The 21,029-nt window shown below is 46.5% G+C and overlaps 1 protein-coding gene across 2 annotated transcripts in view; it reads right to left on the bottom strand.

Moving 5' to 3' along the window:
- Orb2 (cytoplasmic polyadenylation element-binding protein orb2) overlaps positions 1 to 21,029 on the bottom strand; it is a 61,147-nt gene that overhangs the window by 9,540 nt on the left and 30,578 nt on the right. For both annotated transcript variants that reach the window (XM_072015688.2, XM_072015689.2), the window contains 5 exons: positions 12,077 to 12,127; positions 1,169 to 1,471; positions 930 to 1,042; positions 299 to 691; positions 109 to 219 (listed from right to left, as the gene is read on the bottom strand). In XM_072015688.2, the coding sequence (XP_071871789.1) occupies positions 109 to 219; positions 299 to 691; positions 930 to 1,042; positions 1,169 to 1,471; positions 12,077 to 12,127 (971 nt within the window). The remainder of the gene's footprint in view (positions 1 to 108; positions 220 to 298; positions 692 to 929; positions 1,043 to 1,168; positions 1,472 to 12,076; positions 12,128 to 21,029) is intronic.

Here is a 21,029-nt window from a genome sequence, read left to right as displayed (position 1 = left end):
GCTGTCGTCGTCGTCGTCGTCGTCGTCGTCGTCGTCGTTGACTCGTGATACGCGACAGGGAAAATAACGAAAAAGAAGAAAAATGTATAACGAGATGAAAGAATTTACCTGTAGGCAGGTAACGTTTGCGCAGAAAAACGGCGCGAATTTGCCACCGCAACGTTGTCCCTGACACTCGTCGCACATTTGATCGTCCAGAACGTATGGTTTGACTTCGACCTAAATAAAAATAAACGAGCGATAGTTACAAACGATGGAATCGAATACAGGGAAAAGGGCGCTCGCAGTGACTACTCACTCTCTTGTCTATGTCGCCGTGTTGTAACTGAACGAATCTCGCCGATATGGCAGCTATGTAGCTTTGTTGATTACTGAAAGCGACCCTGCCGGCTCCTTTCGGATACTTGAGCTCGGGATCGGTATCGATACCGGCGTAACACACGCCTCCGTAAAGTCGATCCATGATCATCGCCAACTCGACGGCTTTCAACGGCCGTGGAACACCACCGACGAACACCGTCTTTCGTGGATCCAACGGCATCGAAGCGTCCAGCACGAAATCCGCGTCGCTCAGTCGCCACGGTCGAATTTGCACCGGCTTGTCTTTGGTCGTTGGCGAGCTCACGCATAGATACAATTTCTCCTCGTCTTGAATGCACGCGTCGATCAATTGTTGTACGGACGCTTCGTCCTGTCGTCAAGGAAAACATTCTAATTAACGTGTCTCTTTATTCGTTATTCGACGTTCTAATTAACGATCTTGACAATTTTCAATTATCGATACACGATCGTGTCGATCTTCGATATTATTTCGTTGCTTCGTAGTATCACGTACGTGAACTAAGTAAATCGAATTGCATCTTTCGTAGTAGCCAAACTGCGAGTTTACTATTACTCGGAGCATAACACAGCGAGAGTTTCTCGCTTACCTGGAAAAGCAAGAAAGCGTAGCCCTTCGGTGGAAAGTAGGATTTGCTCTCCGCTTTGTGGGGCCAGTCGACGACCAACGATCCGAAACGACGGAAACTGGCTTTGATTTCCTCTGAAACGAGACGATAACGAGCAGTTAGAAAAACGTTCGTCGTCCCGTTAAACCGTACGATTCGCCAACAGATATACACGAACGTCGAACGGATAGAAAAAGCGAATCACGGAACAAAAAGCTTACCTTCGTCGATGTCCGGTGGCAGACCACCGACAAACACCTTCCTAGAGAAGCGTTCTCCGGTCTCGCTGCCTTGACTGTGAGGACTGCTCCGACTCGGGGAGGAAAGCGGTGCGGTCTGAGAGCCGGTTATGCCGCTACCGACGCCGACTCCAACCCCGACGCCGACACCGACGCCAACTCCAACGCCGACTCCGACTCCAACACCGACGCCAACACCGACGCCATCAAGCTGACTCGCTGCATTCGGATCTTCTAGCAGCGTGCCGCTCTGATCCTCCAGACTTGGAAAGAACGGCGATTTGCCTGCAACCATAGACACACTACGTTTATTCCTCGTTATTTTCCTTTCTTTCGACCACTGTTTTTAAGACGAGAATAATCGACTCTTAACTATTCGGTTATATTAATCGACATAATCCCGGAGCCACTGCCCGCTAATTAGAAATTAAAAAGAGAAAAATTATTTTTTTTTAAATTATTTCGCGTCTCTTCTCTTTTCCGTTTGATATCGACCACCACGATCGCGCGATCCAGCCAAGCTTCCTCCAACGTTCGTTTCGTTCGCTGCTTTCGTCGAACTTTTCATCTCGAGAAAACGCGAATACGAATCGAAGTCGTTGATCCGTAGAGCTTTCGCTCCGAAAATAGATCGATGCTCTTGGATTCGTGTTAGACTGCGTGAAATATAAAGGGTCGAGGAGTATTTGCGATCGTCATAACCTGAATATCATTAAGCGTGATCGCATAGCGACGATTCTTACGCATAGACATGGCAACAAGACGGTTAGGAGAAATCGGGGCCGATGCCACGCGTAATTTCGGATCGATCCGAGAAAAACTCACTGTATCTTCTTCTGACCGGGAATCTCGCTCTTCTAACGAACGTCGCCATTGCTAACGGCGAATTCTCGTTTCGATAACGAATGCAAAATAGTCGGGCAAACGTAACCGCTTGTTTCTTGCTGTCGCGAAAAGAGAAAACAGAAAACGGACAAAGCGTACGCGCAGTCGAGCGGAACAATCGAGTCTTATTGTTCGATCTTCATCTTTCTTTTTCATTTGCCGGCAAGATCGATAGTTTCACGCCAAACTATTCGCTTCCAGGCGATCATATAGCTCGAAAAATAAGTCGATCGTCGTTTGTCCGAGCAATCGGCTTTCGAATAGAATCGGAACGATTCTTTGCTCGGTAGGTGGATAAGAGAGGACACATGGTGTCCATCGTGCTGCCTCGCCCACCCCTTCGGTTTTACCCGTTCCCGGTTTGGTGCAGTATCGATTACTCGAGCCAGCTCTGCAAGGGCCTCCAACAGCACCCGGTTCTTAGGATCTCCTATTAATCAACGTGGCTCACAGCGGTATATCCTACGCGCAACTTGACATTTTGTTTGTTTATTAACGGATTAAAGAATCCTTTAGCGTACATATAGACACGAAGATCAAAGGTGGGGCAACACGAGCGTATTTGAGTATATTTTTGCGGATTTACCGATTCTAACGTGATTTTACGATCGAACGAGATAAGTTTGAAAGTAAAGTCAGCCGGTTAAATTCGGAGATGAGAATCCGTGAAAGAAATTTTGTAAAAGTCAATGGCATAGTTATTAAGACGAATGATATTTTAATATCTTGGACGTTCTACTAGCACTGTGACGAGCGATAATCGAAAGATCGATTCCCTAATTATCGAAATTAGGTTAAAATTCCCGATCTTAATACAACTAATGCAGGAAACGAACAAACGTATGCAATTATTTATCAACGACTCGTAGAAACGAAAAAAGGAAGTAAAATTTAATCAACGCATTTCCAGCACGAGATCGCGTAACTGGCACACGCGCACGCCGCGCGACCTATCGATTAGAAGATTTTAAGTCGCGAGTCCTCCTTTTTCTACTAACTCCGCTTTACCCGATTCCTCGTCAATCATTCGTTGACTCTGACAGCAAGTTTGATCGCGGAGGGTAGAACGTTTCGTTTTTGACGCATTTTCGAGGGATCGGGACACGAGCGCGATACGCTCGCCTGCTCTGCAAATCGTAGAACGATGTCACGCGAGTTAGGGGACCACGTCCCTTTCCCTTCTATTCTTCTTCCCAGTGATACGTAAATACGCTAACCAAAGGTACCTACGTACGTATATGCCACGAGGGTTATTCTTTTTTAACAGCTTTTATCGCTAAACCGCGAACAAACACGTCGATTCTGTCCAAGCAAAGAGCCAAGTTTCCTTCTTCCGCTCCACGCTCATTTTTCTCCTATTTCTTTTCTATCTTCTTCTTCCAGCTTATAATCTCACCCGTACGATAGATACAAGTCCAGAAAGTCGTCGTACGCTTTATAGGAAGTTGATTCTTATCAAAATAAAGCGTCAGATTTTTAAGAAGATACAGTGTGTGATACAAAGATAGATAGATGTGAATTACGATACATCGCGATCTTGAAAATTCAATGGAAAAATGTTTCACGCGTCGGTGAAACGTCGGCACATCGACGTTTTATTCGACAAACAGATTTTATTATGAAAAAGGAGAATGGCGAGATAGAAGAACGGCGCAAGGTGTTTCAAGTAGCTCACGGAGAAGGGAAATAAATTGATCCACGCGTGTGATCGCGATACGTCTATATGCATGAAGTATAGACACGAGATACGAGACACGAGACACGAAACACGAGACACGAGGGTTCGAGATCGAGGGAGGCGAACGATGGCGACCGGTTCGCCGTAGAATAATCTGTGCGGATAATCGCAGCCTTATTACCAGGGACTGCGCCTATGCCATGCTCGTGCTCTCACCCTCGCGCTCCACCCTCTGGCACGTATTGTTTCGGAAAACACGGCAAGACGCGGCCTTTCACTGAAATTATATTTATTCGATTAGTCGATGGTCGTAGAATGAGAGCTTTCCTAGAGAGCAGACGTTCCATGTCCAAAGAGAATGCTGGAGCGCGACGAAAACGTTCTCGACGATGCGAATAATTTATGACGATTCGTTTAAACGCGATAACACTGCCATATTTAACGGATCGCTCGTATTCGCTACTCACGCTGCGTCTTATTAAATATTCCACGTGCGGCGTACAAACACGCGCATCAACGGAAAAGAACGAGGTACGCGATCACAGCGAAGAGTTAACGATCCTCTACTCCGATGTATTGTAATTGGTCGATTCTGATCGCCCGATGAAGCGACAGTCTGAACATTAAATGGCGAAATTAAACACGACTGTCTGAAAAAAGAAGAGAACGTGTCGTCTGTAGGAAAAATAACACGTTGGTTAGGAACCACGTGCGAGAAGCCACTCTTGGTTTCAAAATTAGCTAAGGAAATAGATAATTGAAACGTATTTTTCCGTGTTCGTAAGAATGGTCGTAAGAGAGGGGGGGATGTCGAAAACGTCGAAGCTCGTAGCACGTGTAGCAAAATTGAAACGAGGGGCGATGTTTTCGTTCGGTTGTACAGCAACAGTAATGGGGAACATCCCTCTAACGCACGCCGTCGACGCTAGGAGGTTCTATGGATCAATATTACAGGTAGCGCTGCCCCCTGTGCCCGTTCCACCTACGTTCTCCCTTCCATTCGTCACCCTTTTACACACTACACCGATACCTTAGCTTTGGCAGGTAACCAAGGTGCAAGCTTCGTTCTACATTCCTGGCCAAATAAATCAAACGCAGCGTGCGTATTTCAGAATCAGGAGAGTCATCGCGGAGTGGCGCAACTCGTTGACATTTCCACGCCGTGACCAAACTTGCGACGGACACGGTAACTGAAAGCCGAATGGCACGAGGTACACCGAATCGTTTTGTTCGCGTTTCGCGGTCGTATCGCTAACTAAACGACCCGCATTCGAGAACGCGGTGAAAAAGAAACGGGTGTGCGCGAAAGCTAGCCGAGGTGAATGACCTTTTATAGCCACTACCTCTCTACCGCACCCCATCGTCGGTAAACAGTTCCCCTTACGCTCGTTTCGTGCTTTCCTGGTCTTTCGACGTCGACCCATCGTAAGCCAGCGTTTCTCTTTTCCTTCCTCGCTGCTCTTCTTTTCCTTTTTTTTTCTTCTTCTTTTTCTCCTTTACATTTTATTTTTCTCGCGACGACGCGCACCCATTGGCACGTAAGCTACAGTACACGTACAGTGGAAACGCAGGAATCGCGCTATCGTGCAATGTTACTAACCTACCGCTCCAATAGCGGAGCGACACGATGATGCGTTGCAGCTGATAAAGCTTTCACGACACTTTCTGCGAATAAATCGAGTCTGCATGACGAACAAAAGTAGCGAAAGAGATCGGATTTTCCTATAAATTCTGTATAAATATATAAACGTTCGATAAAGGGGTTTCGGTAACAGGCTACGACAATTCTACTTCCAACTGATTCTACCGTGGCAACGATCGCGTTTATAATAACGCTGTAGCGCCACGTGATCGTAGAGAAAGTCAACGGAAAATTCGAATCTGACAGACCCATATCATTCTGCCTTCGAATACCAACGCTGTTTTGGTTTACAAGATTTAGAGGCAAACGAACTTGGGACAGATTGTTATTGCCGTTATCTGTAATGCTCAACCGGAGTTACATAATAACTTTAACTTTTTTGTGCTAACGTTCGTCGATATAAATGTATGAACGTGGACGGTTGAATCGTTATCCGATCGGCATAACAGTATCGAGCTAGAGACGATTATAACTGGCGTATACTATCTCGTGTACTTATACTAATTTTAATACTATTATAAATTCATGCACTCGTTGCATTATTAAATACGCCAACGCGTTTAATCCATCTCGACGTTTTGTCAGATAGACATCAGGTGGCGAGAGACGGTCTCGTATCGTTGCAACGTACGTTCGACCAGCTTTTCCGGGTCTAACTTTTGGAGGCGTGGAAAAGAACAGACGCGCAATCGTTTATTGGGCAACCAAACCCTGCTCGTTTCGACGAGGGAGCTGACAAATAGACAGTTGGTCACGCGACGTGACGAATTTTTTTACGAGTCGTATGCAAATGCACGGCAGCGTGTTCTAAGCGCATTTGCGCGATAAACGACTCTCCTCTGCCAGCATGATTTTCCATTTCGATACGAGCTTCATAAATTTCGGAACGTCAGCCGGCTCGTCCGGGAATATATCCTTTGTCGTAATTTCTTGTCGATACGTTGTTCCGTGTTTCTATTTGAATCGTTCGGCGATCGAAATTATTTGGAAAAGTATCGAGACGCAACGATCGTCGCTGTGAAATTGAAAAAACGAGGAGCATCGTAGGAGAACGAAGACACGGAAAGGCGAGACATCCTGACTCGATTCGAGGAGTGAAAGAGGAAAAGCCGAAGAGACGAGAAGAGAAGGGATTACCGTAATAATCGTTCATTGTTGAGAGAACATAATGAATGTTGTTTCATGAACGATGCCTGGCCATTCTTCTCTCATCACGTTCTTCCTGCCCTACTACGAAGTCCTGTTACAGTCGAATTCCTAGCAAAGATACACTCCCCCTTCTTATTTGGGCAATGGATTTAATTTTAGATAAGCTCGCAAGGATTTTATTGCTCTGGCTGCCGAAGTCGATTCAAACGGGACGCCGAGAGATACATACTCGTTCGTATTGTCTGCAAAAATCCATCGAGTAATCCTCCGATACTCTAAGTCGTGATGAATTTCCTATGTATCGTGATTACAAAACTCTATATCGTAATTTTGATATCGCGATATACTCTTTACGATTCTCGTTCGTTTCAGCGACCTCCGGATAACGGTGAAACAAGGAGCGATAGAACGCGAATAGTCTATCGGATGTTATCGGAGGAAAATCGAGAATTAATTACCGGAAGAAGGAGATCGATGGATTGGTCTCGCGAAAGGACAAGAATCGAAGCTGTTGGAGGAAATGGGAACGCGAGCGAGTGTAACGCAACGGACGCGCGATGTGCAGCGATAATGGTAATCGGGGAGAAAGCAGCAATTAAAACGTTACTAGGGGCGCCACGTTTTCGCACTTCTCTTTTCGCGGTCTCTCGGCTGTCTAGCCTACCCTGCGTCTCCCTTTCTTTCTTCGTCCCTTTTTTTCGTCTGCTCCCCACCACCTTTACCTATGTCGCTAACCCTTGCTTTCCTTTCCCTTCTCCTGTCCCTTGCTCCCTCGCACCCTTCATAACCATTTTCGAGGTTTCCATTTGCCAGCGCAACTTATAAAAATTTGCAATTATGGGCTTATTAACGACTTAGAAAATCCTGCGAATTAACGAGCGCGCGTCTCAAGAGCCAGTAACTTTACGACAGCCCTCTTGCATTCTCGTTCCGTCGACCTCGACGGCTTGTCGTCTCTCTGCCTCTACGCCACTCTGCCCTCGCCGCTTCTTCGCCCTCCGCCACTCTCTCCCACTCTCCTTCGACTTCTCCTCTTCCTCCTACCGCTTGGTTGCCGTTCGTCAACCCCATAGACCGCGATCTAACCATCCCAAGAGAGAAGTACAGAGACGCGCGAGAGGGTGAGCACGCCGACTGTGAAATTGCTCGAGGTACATAGAAACCTCGTCTAGCTACGTGTACACCTAGAGGAAACGTTAAGGCATAGAGATATATAGAAAATATCACGGATGCGAAGATTATAATATATACGAACGATATAACAGAGTAATAATAGCACAATGGAAAAATGATAGATTCTCGGTTGAGATCGAGCGTAGCAAGGTGAAATCAATTCGTCATAAATTTTATCCGAGTGGCTTTGCTCTTTCCGTGTTGCGAGTATTTCCCTGTGTATTGACTAACAATCAAATAAAAGTATATTCTCGATGCTGGAAAATACAAACGTAACGTTCGTCGCTGTAGAATTCGTCGACAAACCTGAGCTCGTGGTTATAGGTAACGCTTGAGAAGCTTCGACGCGTATCGCTGCTTCTATGAAACACGTGACGTCAACAAACGAGAAGATACAATTCTCCTCCTTTTTGCGTATCTCGCGTTAACTTCTTTTCACATCGTCGGTCTATCCCGCAGGTGAAATAGAAATCTGGTACTTTGATATTCTGGTTTCCCTACGCCTGTCGTCCTTCTTCTTCGTATTTTTACGCTGGAAAATCGCTTCGTGAGAGACGACGATTCGTCGAGTCGTAAAACGCACGATGCTTACCGGCGCGAGAAATTTTCAATTAATCAGCTATACTTGAAAAGCACGTTGAAAATCAAAGACATTAACGACGATACGGATTTAAAAGCGACGTAATCGAACGTTCGAAACTCGGCGCGATGCGATATTGCGAATCGTACCGTGTATAATCCAACAAAGAAAGGGAACGCGTGGAACGCCTGCTGCACTCTTGACCTTTCCAAAGTCTTGTGCAAGCGAGGCTGCGGAACGTCTCGCCACGTTTGCAGGAGGCAACGCGAAGAATTCGACTTGCAAACAAAGAAGAAAGCTGAAAGATCAGGAAACGCAGTTATCGCGTCTTCGTCGACTATCGTTGTAAACGACTTTGTTCCATGCTTCGAGTTGTACGGTTAATTCGTAAGAGTGGAGGATGGCGGAACCGGTGTTACGGCAGGGCGATCAAATTTTACGAATTTCCAGAGCTGAATTTCCAAACCTTGTTTTATCCTAACGATGTATATTTAAAGCTTGTTTTCGTTCTTGATCACCCGTTGTCTCTCAACGTCGAACGCGAAAGTGCTCTTGATACGAGACGCGTCTTACAACGCGTTAAGGCAGGTCTTGAAAACAGGTCTCCCCGGTCTCTCTCTGTTCTTCTCTCTCTTCTCCGTCTCCTTGTTGCACCGTGTTTCGCGACACGCTTAAACTCCGATCGAAGGGTTCAAACTCTATAAAATAAAGCGATCCATCTTCGCGACGCGCTTGCGAAGGATAGCGAAAACCTCGACGAACTGCGGACAGCTATTCATTAAAAAACGAAAGTATGTCGCAACTACGATCGTCGCGCGGACACTGCTCGTAGAAAGACTCGCGAGTTTTCGAAACCACAGTTTTTTTTCAAAACGCGACCTTTCGATACCTGAAAAATATCTTATCGCGTGCTCGAAATATTCGCAGCAACGCCTCGGACAACCATATTCTACGAATATGTAACCATATGTTCGCGAACAGTATGCGGACAGACAAGCTATTCACGAACACCAAGGAGGACGCGCCTTTACGAGAAAATTATCGACTTCTCGGCAGACGTAGCCTACCGCGAGTAACGTCAGTAGCGAGCGAGACGACTGTTTCGAGCAAGTTCGCTGTTCGGACGGTGTCGTGCATCAAGGAGACCTCCGTTAGTCGATTCTCTTTCGGATAGAGTTTGCCAGCGGCGCGTTACGGTCGCAAAAGAACGGCCTCGCGAATCATTCTGCACCGATTCGAACGAGAAGTACGCCGAAACGATCGTAGGATGATGAAGACGGCGCACGTGCGCCTGTTCTTGCAATGGCGTATGATCGCGTTACACGTTGCGTCCCTATTCTCCTCCGGTAAAAGTAGCTCGCGTGATTGGTGTCGCGTGATTCGCGCGACGCGAATACAACTCCCCGGTAATTACCCCTAATTGCGTCGCTCCGCGATAAACTTCCTTGTGATAATCGTTGCTTTTAATCGACCAAGAAATTGCTTTTTCCGTCGTTCAACAAACCATACGCGATCTCAAGAGCGACTGCGGTTGGCCATTAGCGAGAATAATTCAACGAATGCTGGCGAATAACATCTGTAATCCTGTTAGATCCGTAATAGACCATTAGATATTCGTAGATCTGTTCGCAGAATATCCGAAGAATATTGTCCTTCGAGGACACAGATCTTTTTATTTAAAGCGATATTATCGATATCGACTTAATCACGTACGGTTGTCTGAGACAAGACTGTGAGAATTAGAGAAAATCAGATCGGAGAGTCGTATTTGAAGCGAGTTTTGTCCATTTGTTATTGTTCGAAACTGTCGAGATACTTATGCACGATAACGGAGATACGTGGACTGTGCGAATGCTACGTTTCGTATAGAAATGAAAGACGAAAGAAAAGTTTGTACTTAGTTTATCGGAGAGAAGCCGTATAGAGCAGGTTTACCCTGCAAACGAAGAACGTCAACGACGCGAAACTTTGCCAAGGATGCTAGGAATGTGGGACAAGGAAAATCTTACGCCTTGGCTTCGATGCGTTATATCGCGACGACTAGCGTTCCGCTGGTGAAAATATCGAGTATCGACGTGCTAATTTTTATCTCGATTCCGTCTCACGTAGCCCTCTTTTACCTCGAGCAAAGAAACAGAGAAACGCGAGAGGAATGTTGCGGGGCGAAAGGAAATATTCGGGCAAAGTATCTCCGTGAAACAGAACGTTTCCTAGCGAGAAATCAGACAGGTTGTAACACACAAAGGTCGAGCGTACACGGGAAATGAATTTTTCCGGTTTGTACGGTAGACTTGTCGAGTAACGAGCGACCAACTCGTTCCGTTTCATTATGCAAGCAAGGAGACTAGAAAAAATACGCAGCGATCGAGCCTCGTTGGAATCGTTTTTTTCGCGGTTGGTCGACTTTATTAGACGCCTGGATGAAATATCTATGACCTTGACGCGATCAAAGTTTTACATTTAAATCGCGATCCTCGTTCGGGGAAAAGGTCATTTCGCCAGCAAAACTCTAATTCGTTGCCTGCTTGTAACAAGTTGCGGAAAAGTTTTAGACCGTTTTGTTCAGGCATGCGCAAACTCCGTGCTCTGGATTATCCGAATAATTGATCCATCTACTTTTACATAATGTTTCGGTAGCTATACGGCTCGTGCAGTAGCCGTATTCGTTGAACGTACAATCGGTTGCCTTGACCTTCCGATCCTGTCTTGTATATTTATCGGTTTTCCTCCGTAAAGATCAGCGAAAATACGTTCGTTAGCTGCTGTGATAACAACAGCGGAACGGTTCTCAGCAGAGTTCTCTTCCACTTTTCTTTTTAGCTTTTTCATGGCGATCAGGCGATCGATTTTTATCGGCACGCGTGTACATCGCTATGCTCTAAATAGGTTCTCGCTTGTGCGTTTCGCGTGCGCTTCACGCTTTGAAGTTTCACGTAGAAAATCGTCGCATCAGCGGAGGACTCGGTGCGTGTCTGTCACGCGCCCGATTCCGTGCATGTTCGTGTAATTTTAGTTCGTGCTTGTCCGCTGGCAGAACCATACGACGCTACGTAGTAGAAAATTCTTCGCTTTTCGATGACGCGCGAATCAGAGCACGACTCTCTTCCTCGGTTAAGATAGGATTTTCTATATGCGTCGGTACGTCCGTACCTGTTCCATGGGAATATACGGGAAATCTCTGTGGCTGAACTTGCAGGAAACCCTACCTCTAAATACCAGTTTTCTCCATAGTCGTTTTGTGCTCTTTTCGATCGAAAGATCGCAGAGAATCGATTTTTTTTTTTTTTTTTTTATCGGACGCTGCCAGTCTGCGTGTTTTTCCCTTCGAAGGATATCGAAAGGAAGGAAAATTCGCGATTAAAGGACAACACGGTGAAGGTAATGGAGGTAAAGGAGCGAAGGGAAGAAGAAGCGGAACGTTAAACTACGAATATCCCTGGAAGAGGAGGCCAACGGACTAAAGTACAGGCTCGAAGCCAGTCCTTTTCCAGCGATTGCAACGAAGAAGGAGGAAACGAGCGTCGCGGAGGAGGGCTTCGTTTCCTTGATTGCCGTCAGAAAAGTGTACAAGCCTGTTGCAAAGGCGTTGCGCAAGCGTAAATTTTAATTGAGCGTACCACGGGCTCTGGTCTCTCTCGAGGAATCTTCCTGTGGCGTAGCGTAGCGAGACGTGGCACGCCGCAAGTATCAGCGAAACGTTCGAGAAACGGCGAAAAGAGGAAAAGAACAAAAGAACCAAGACAAGAGGAAAGAAAAAGGAACGAACTGGCAGTTTTCACTCACCGTGCAGTTGCGCGAGCGATTGCAGCGTGCTGGCATTGCAACTTATGTATCCTGAAACAAAGAAAAGTTCAGTGGGTTCGATTAAACCTGCATTTCCATGAAATCGGTAGCGACGATCGATATTCTACGATAAAAGGTGAACTGATTTTCAGTCGATTTTCGTCGATTTAATCAAATCGCCGAACGAAGCGAAGCCACATCGATCAACTGCATAAACTGAAAAGTATCTTCCCGTATGTTAAAAAACTGCATCGTGTTTATATTATATCGAGCAAACGAAGCGCCACAAATACGAAAACAGTGGATCGAGATTGATAAAAAGCAAAGTTGATCGATTTAGCTTCTGAAAATGGTAAGATTTGTCCCAACAGGAGAAAGAAACCTTGCGATTCGTTCGATCGTAGAAAACTACTTTTGCCTTTTGCAAGCGTCTCTCGATCAGCCATATCTTGGACGTGTGAGCGTATTGGACGTGCATCCACGCGCGGTAACGCTAGACGCGCGCGTGAAGTTACGAGCCGGGATATTGTATCGCAAGGATATAAAGGTAAAGAAAAAGAAAACGAACCGCTCGCGTGCGGTTCTCGGAGATCGCGTTGCACAGTGTCGTAAGTAGCGACACGAAAGCCCGTTGCCGGACACGTGGATCAAACGCGGTTTCACCGTTTCGAAAAAGTCCGCCGCGTTACCTGGCTTATCGAGAACGCGACGCTGCTAACCGTTAACCACAAACGAAATAAGTCGAACGAGAAAACGCCGGCAACTCGAATCTACGGTCAAACTCTCTGTGCGAGGTTTTGCGGCTTTGCAGACTCCTCGACCGGAGATAACATCGACACGCGCGTACTTCGCTGAGTCGATGCTGTTCTTGTCTTCGTCCAAGGAATCTCCGCTAACGTCTCGCTATATTCGACTATTTTTACGCGGCAGTTGTATTACGTTCTGTTGTATTACGCGCTTCGATATAGCGTTCGAGAGATCGATGTTGCGCCGTTAACATGACGCTATTAGTAGCTACGTACAGGATTCGCGTTCGCAAAATCTTGTAAAACGCGTTTCATTTATCTTTCTCGTCTACGACGCTCTTAACTTTTCGCGTCTTTCTTACGCGTCCTTTCTTACTTTTTGTTTCTACTATTTTTTACCGCGTTGACGTCGTTCGCGTACTTTATACCAACCGTATATAATATAAATGATAATAACCAAGGTTGTGGATGCAACAGACAGCTAATTTTAATTACGAAATCGAACTTTGTCATCGATAATATCGTCGATGATAACGAAATCGAAAGTTGTTACGCGCGATCGATCTTTCGATAATTCGAAACTTCCAACGTTTCTGCCGTGAAATCGAGAGAGAAGGTGTCGCGTAAACTAAACGCGCGACTTCCAATCTTCTTGGCGAGTGTTTCCATCGATTTGGACGTGTGGCGAGGGAAGATGGATCTCGAGTGCGAGAGCGAAGCTCGCGAGATAGAGCCGCTTTGCGATCTATCGTCCACTCGACTCTCGTTCCGCCCTCCTGACAATCGAACGTCTTGTTCCGTCTAGCGGACGTTGTTACATAATTCTTTCGCAGCCGTAACGCGCTAGCAAGCGAGCAACAAGAAGAAGAACAAGAAGCTTGAAACGTGCTAACGCTGGTAAAACATGGGTGTTCGACGAAAAGGTAATAATAGCAACCGCAGACTTTGACTTTGCGCCGCTGCGACATACTTGGACGACGAATGAGATAAAAATCGACCGCGTTGCCTAATTCTTCCCGGTCGCTTCGAGATTGCGCGCGTTCGAGCGTTTCCTTCGACCTCGCGCAAACCGAACAAGACGCGAACGTTCGCCCAACGTGTGGGGAATTTTGTCGACAGTTTTCGTCCTTACCGATCGAGATCTAGTTTCCTTTAAGGATCATAAACTTGCTCGATGCGATTGGCGTTCGCGTATTTACGCGGCAACTGCACACCTACCGGATTTTCCGATTCAAGGTTAATTAAACGAGTCGCGACTCCTAGTCGGCTCGATCGTAATTCGAAAGTCGTCGACTAAAAGGCAGAAACGTTAATTACCACGCAGAAGCAAGTCGAAGTACGCACTTATACGTATATGCAGGACGCCGTCGAATAACCGCTGTACGCAGAGGAGCACGCGCGTGCTTGTCGAGCCGAGAGAGTTGTGCAATCGGCTCGAATCGAAAATATCCACTACAAGTATATTCGGGACGCTCGTTGCGCGAGCGACACTTCCCTGTTGCCACAGTCGGCGCGGCAATAATCTCCTCGTTTCTACACCGCTGTCCCGCTCTCGCACAAAGCTCTTTCTCTTTTCTTCGCTTTCCTCCGGTATCCGATCTTCGTTCCGTAACCCAACGATCGAGTCGAGCAAATACCGTGTAAGTACTCGTATCGCAAAAATTGTCAAGAGATCTAACGACAAGCGTAAGGAAATTCGAGCCTCTTAAGAGACAAAGCGATCGACCTCACTTTTTCCATTCTTGAGGTTTCCGGCTTCCGACTGGCTCGTACACACGTGTACGCGTATACTTACGTGCCTTTCAACAAGCCCCATCAAAGTTACTTCACGGATTAACCAACTTTCGATCGCACGCTACATAAATTAACCTGCTCCAGTCAGCCGTCCTTCGGAGCGTAACAAGCAAAATATTCGAAAACATCTGCCCGTAAAGTCTTCTTTTACGATTACTCTCGCATCAAATACCGGATCAAAGCAACTTTAAGCGAAAACCTGTGCGATAAAAATCAAGTTTCAAGCGTTTTCTCCTTTATGAAAGACGTATCGTTATTTAGCAAAATCTAAGCAACGGATCTCTCTTTCCCTCTGGCTACGCTGTCGCCGTTGATAACCACACAGCTGCGGTTGATGCGGCGTAAAAACTTATATAGAAAAAAAAAAAAAAAAAAAGAACGCCTTTATATTCACGCAAAGTCGAACTGAAATTTATCGGAGGTCGTAAGCGAAGAAAGAAAATTTCACTCTCGAATCTCTCAGTTTCTTATCGACGTACGTACGCGAGTTCTAAAACACAATAGTCGCGTTTCGAGCGAACGGGGCTCGCCTTTCCATCCCGCGAAAAGGCGCGTCACAAAACCACGACGGCTTGATTTTTTGCCAAACGACTTGGTCTTGCGACACGTCGATCCGATCAAATTTCTCGACGCTTTCTCCTTCGCGGTCCCCGGCTGAAAATCTTCGCGATCCCTTCCAAGTTCCCCGTCAAAGTGTGCGTCAGGCGACAAATATATATATATATATGTATATACGTAACTGGACAAAGTTTCTACAATTTTCAAAAGTCGACGATATACGGTATTCTCTTTTTTCTCTTTTACGACCGATTCAAAATCGCGGTAGTTTAATGCAACCGGACAACCGGACGTTAGCTCGTAGAAGAAACCGGTTCCGGGCGGCGCGCTACGCCGCGCTGCGCAACGCCGGAGTTTGGTCACCCGCGCGAAATCAAACGCGAAACGAGACTCCGTGGCACGATGGTATATAACGATTCGCTTTCCATACTAGATATTTCTGCCAGTTACCAACTTAACCGGAACCAAGTAACTAGCGTAAGTACGTTCTACATCTAGTTCGAGCCGAACCGAGCCGAGCTTGTTTCGTCTCGCGTTTGAATTCGCGCATTGAATTTCCTCTTAATGGCAAATAAAATGAATCGCTGATCGACGGTCTTATCAATTTCGGTATACCGCTTCTTTTACGCAGTGCCGACTTCCTCCAGCGCTAAATAAGTAAATTAAAACGCGGAATCGCGTCGTTTATTCGCTTCGCGTCTTCAAAGTTTAACGGCGTATTCGCTTTCAAAGAACGTGGAGTCGCAGAAATGTATTTCTCCGCTCGTCTTAAATAACAAACATCGCGTTGAATATATTTTTACCGATCAGATACGAACATACGGTTGGTCGTTCGTAACGCGGATAAATTTTACAACGTGTTCTCCGACTTTTCCTAACGTTAGGTATCTAACGCAGGATCTCGACCATGTTCCTTTCTGATCATGACCTTGGCGCTTAACGACACCTGTGACCTTCGAATAAGCTCGCTTCCACGGATTATACACGGTGTTCCTTGATGATCCTGCTCCGGTGATCGTATAGTTAAGGAATGCTCGAAAACACGCAAAAACCGAACCACGAGGAATATTTTTTTCGTTCGTATTGCGTTAAATTTTTACATACGTACGATAAACTGCGCGATATGCTGCGATAAATTCCGTCCTATATCGTATTACCATTAAAAAACGACGGTTGCTGGCCGAGAGAAGAGGAAAAACATGGAGTTGCAAGCGGCTCAAAATGGCGGGAACTTTCAAGGCGACTTTGTACTACGACGTACTACTATAGAGTAGAACGTTCGAGCTAGCGGCTGTCTTGCAACTTGAACCGAATAGCGGTATATCCGTACCGTGTCAGGGAAGCAAAAGTTTAAACGTGCATCGACCTTTCGCGTTTCCTTTGGCTCATCCGTTTCGCTGAAACTAGGATCGCGAACGTTGGACGTTTGCCTATCTATTTCTGTCATATTTCTATAAAACATCGTCGAGTATTTACACGTTTATCCGATGCGGATAATTACGTAAAGCGTATATTCCCGTCAAGATTTATCATCCAAAGGTTTCCGATAATCACAGCAAGCGATCGATGATAAAACGAGTCGAAGAATGCGCAGGTTCCGTCTCCGATCCAACGATAAATCAGCGCAGGACTCGGGGAAAAAGTTATCGCGTCGAATTCCTTCCGCCCGGTGTAAATTAACGTTTATTCTAACGTCTTATCAGCTTCGGTAGATACAGCCAAGAAATGCGTCACAGTTTTCTTTTTAAAGGAAGTCACTCACACGCTTTCAAACTCGTTGCCTGTTAAATCGTAGGAAACTGCGTTTTCTGTTTCTCTACGGTCGTCAGATTCGAAGAATCGCGTCACAAGTCCGAAAGATAACCATTTACTTATTCGTTATTATTGCTTATCGTTGTCAGCACATTATTCGCGTGCGTTTTTCAACGTCGTATTCGAGAAAAGATTAGAATTACGCCGCGTAACGGCGACTCCACGACCGACTACTCTCTTCCTACGTCCGTTTCCCGTTCGCGCTCGTGGCAGCCATAACACGCAACGTATTGCGACACGGAACGACGCTATGCGAAGAATCGATTGTTCGAGGCTTTCTGAAACGCGCGATGAAATCGATGCTACGTTACGTAAACCACGGGCAAACGAACGTCAGTTTTTGGATGGAATCGAAATCGACTATCGATCGGTTCGATCGGTGAATTTAGGCGAGCGCTTGATCGCGTCTCGCATTACGTACGTCGTGTACGTCAAAAACCGGGATATCGGGAAATGAACGCTCGCTTCTGTCTCGACAAAATCCAGGCAGGAATATTCGTGAATTAAAATTCCTTGAAAAGTGAACAATTTTCGTACGGCTGTCGTCAACGGACGACGAAACGAAGGTTTCGCGAAGCGTAGTTGTCTCGAACGAAGGACGATGTACAAACCTTGATCCTTTCTTTCCGTTTACGGGGAACGATTTACGAAAATCTAGAAATACCTAAAGGATTAAAGTCCTATTTACCGATCGACGACCAAAGGGACGGATTCGTTGATTTTCCTACGAATACGATCGACGAATTGACACGTTATCGTGGCTATCGTCGTTTCCTGGTATAAACGCAACTCTGCGTCTCTGGCAAGCGCGAACGTAACGCAGCAACGATCGTTTTACTATCGCGAACGCGTTGCTCGATGATTCGATCGGAGCGGTACGCTCGACGAAGGTCGACCACGCATTACGTACGTTATTTACTTGTATCCCCACCTATTCGGCTTCTCGCGATACTAGTTGCTGCGAGATATGAAAAGCGTTCGTACGTTAATGGTGCATCGTCGAGTCGGTTTGAATCGGTTCGAGTTGGAATTCTACTTTGACGTGTCTCGCAACACGATCTCGAATCGTTCCTGTCACGACGTCTACTTGGTGAAAGTGTTAGATAACGATTTTATTCGTGGCACGCTGCTCTGGCCTCGAATCGTACCAACAATTTAAAAAAGAGATCTCTGCGTCGTTGCTCTAGACTGTGGCCGAAACGCGAGCAAAGTCACGACATTTTTATTCGTGCACTGTGTACGTTGGTCGCGAGAATCGCATTCGTATCTGGAAGCTGCGAAATGACAGCGAAGACGATGGTTTTAGAACAATCTCGAGACACCGGTTAGAGCACGGCCTATTCAATTAGAGTGGCATCGGTGACATAACGCGAGCCACGATACGGATGTGCATATTAACCTATTTAGCTCCGTTACACGCGGACAATGCATGATACGCGTTGCGCGCGATGCGAGCGACTTCGAAATGGACGCGGAAGAAGGTGGACGTGGAATGGAGTTAGACGAAATTCAAATATCTCGCGCCATTACGTACAAGACGGTAGACGCAACACCGAGCTACCTAGTTTTCCCAAGTAGCGTCGATCGGATCTGCGCGTATGTAACGAACGCACGTGCGCGTGAAACTCTATCTCGTATAAAATTCTTTCTCTTTTTCTGGACGAATTTGCATTCGAACGAAATCGTGCGATTTTTCGTTATACGACCGCGATATTATCGTCATCGCCGTTGACGGACGAAGCGCATATAGCTGGCTTCGAACATCGAACAAAACAGAGGAGAACGGACGAGAAGACGGTGCGAAAAGATAACTAATTAATAATCGCAGAAGAAGTAGAACGCGAAACGATTCAGTCGAGTATTTAAGATTAAAGGCGAATTCGACGTAAATTCGATATTTACGTAAACGTTTATCGCGACATTATACGCGTCGTTGAACGCGTTTTGCGCGAACAATCGCCGTGCACTTTACATAATCTTCGACCCTGCGTCTCAAATACCGCAGAAATATATAGCCTCGTTATCTCTCTCGCTTTATCCTCGTCGTTCCTCGGCTCCTTCTTCCGTAGTTATAAATATTACCGAGTTACGTTGCTTTCTTCTTTCGTGTCGCACGCTGCTCCGTTTTTATACGAGCTTTCCAGAAACCAAGCACGCCGGCTTCCGACGAATTCTGTTCTTTACGAATTCCTTGATTTCATTGGTACGCGAGTTATACGAGCCGCTTCGAGTGAAACTCGTCGTTCGTCGCAAGACGATGACGCACGATGCTTCACGAAAATATTTGAACGCGTTGCATACGCGTAGTGGTACCTATCGCTTTGTTAACTGGCCACAGTGAATCCCTTCCACTTTTGTCGGGTTCCTGCTTACCGAGCTCCGTTTCGTTAATCGGTCGTGCAGCGAAAGCAAAAGTAGTGGATGAGAAAGCAGCGACCAAAAAATCCGCACGAGCGAGACATTTACCGAAGCATCTTTGGTTTCTCTTGTCAGAGAAATCGATTTGATGTTCTTTTAGATGGAAGAAACATCCGATTAACGGTAAAAACGTGGAAGGATTTTCTTTTTTCGTCGAGCCGGTTTCGCATCCTAAATTTGGACGAAATCTGGTTCGCGTCGAACGGTTAACGCCTCGGAAACGCTAGGCATCGTTCGAAATAGAAAAAGACTTGCTATCTACGGAATGCAAGCGCCCCGTGCATCCGCTCCGTTACGATTCTATTCCGGTCCACGCGAGCAAACCGGTGAACTGCTAGGCCATGCTCGACTAGTACGCGCCTCTATCTACCGCTCGACGCTGGAAATTCGAATTTCGACGACGATCAACGAGAAGACGTACGTACGATTCGCGCGCGCGTCTAAAAATTCGAATTCTAAGAACGTTCCAGATCGGCAAGAAGAGGCGTTAAAAAATGGTCGGAAACAATGGTAATTCGGTAATAGGTCCACAACCGTCGAAAAACCGTAGAGCGGAGGGATGCGGGTAATTCCGGGGACCGAACGGAGGGGACGAGGCTTGGGGGAAGATTCGAACGAGGTGGGGTGGGCGAAAGAGAGGAGCCAGGCTAAATTTAAATGGCCCGGTACTACTCGTGCGTCGTTAACGAAACGCACTTGGCTGCCGTGTACGCTGTTCCCCGGTCGTGCTACTCCCCAGGACGTAGTACGCATACAGACATGTACGCGTCGCGTGCACGTGCGTCGAGTCGGCCGATCAGCTGGCCCGCATATAAGGGTTTCCACGACCCTCTCTCTCCGGCGGCGATTCCGTCCGGGTGTCCGTGCGTTTGACTCGGCTTTCTCCTACTTCCGGCGCTCTGCGATTCGTTCACGCGAGCGTTGTTTATTAACAACGCTGTTTGACAGGTTGTTCTATGCGGAAAGTAACGCGTGCCATCGCCTACTCTATCGGCAAGATCGGGCAGCTCTCAATTTTACGCGTGAAAGCTCGGCTTCGCCTGTGGTCGGTCAACGATACGTACGAGTCGTATATATGGTTTGGCAGAAGGTACGCGGAACGAGCTTGTAAATTGAAACGCGGAGAAAAAAAAAGCGACCACGAACGTTGCCACTCTTTGGAATTTGCCGCTATTCGCGATAAGTAAATTCGTCGAGATAAATACGTTGTTTTCCGAAGATGTAGGATACCGAGTAGCCAGGTTATGAAATTGGCAACTTTTTGAAAGCGAGGAGTCGATCAATTTGGTTTCCGAAAAGTTCGTAGAAATGTCAACTGGAACGCGACGGACGAGAATCGTCGAGAGAGGCACGTTCTACCGACAGGTTTCTCCAAATTTCTATTTTCTTGCGTGGAAAAAGTAGCGGAGTATTAGGAGAGCGTGAAAAGAGGAAAAAGTGAGCAGCGCGAGAAGGGGAGAAAAGGAGAAAGAGAGAGAGAGAGAGATGGTCGGGAGAAAAGGTCGGATCCGGCTTACAGGAGGGTGGCTGAAACTATGCGATCGATAGTTGAATGCCCTCCAGTTGACATGCGTAGCCCGTACCTGCTTCGCTTACGATTCACCCCCGATAACTTTTTCCCCTCT

This window comes from Bombus fervidus, chromosome 13 (genome assembly GCF_041682495.2).
Source record: "Bombus fervidus isolate BK054 chromosome 13, iyBomFerv1, whole genome shotgun sequence".
Lineage (NCBI taxonomy): Eukaryota > Metazoa > Arthropoda > Insecta > Hymenoptera > Apidae > Bombus > Bombus fervidus.
Note: the sequence above shows the minus strand (reverse complement) of the source record. Positions and strands in the feature narration are given on the sequence as shown.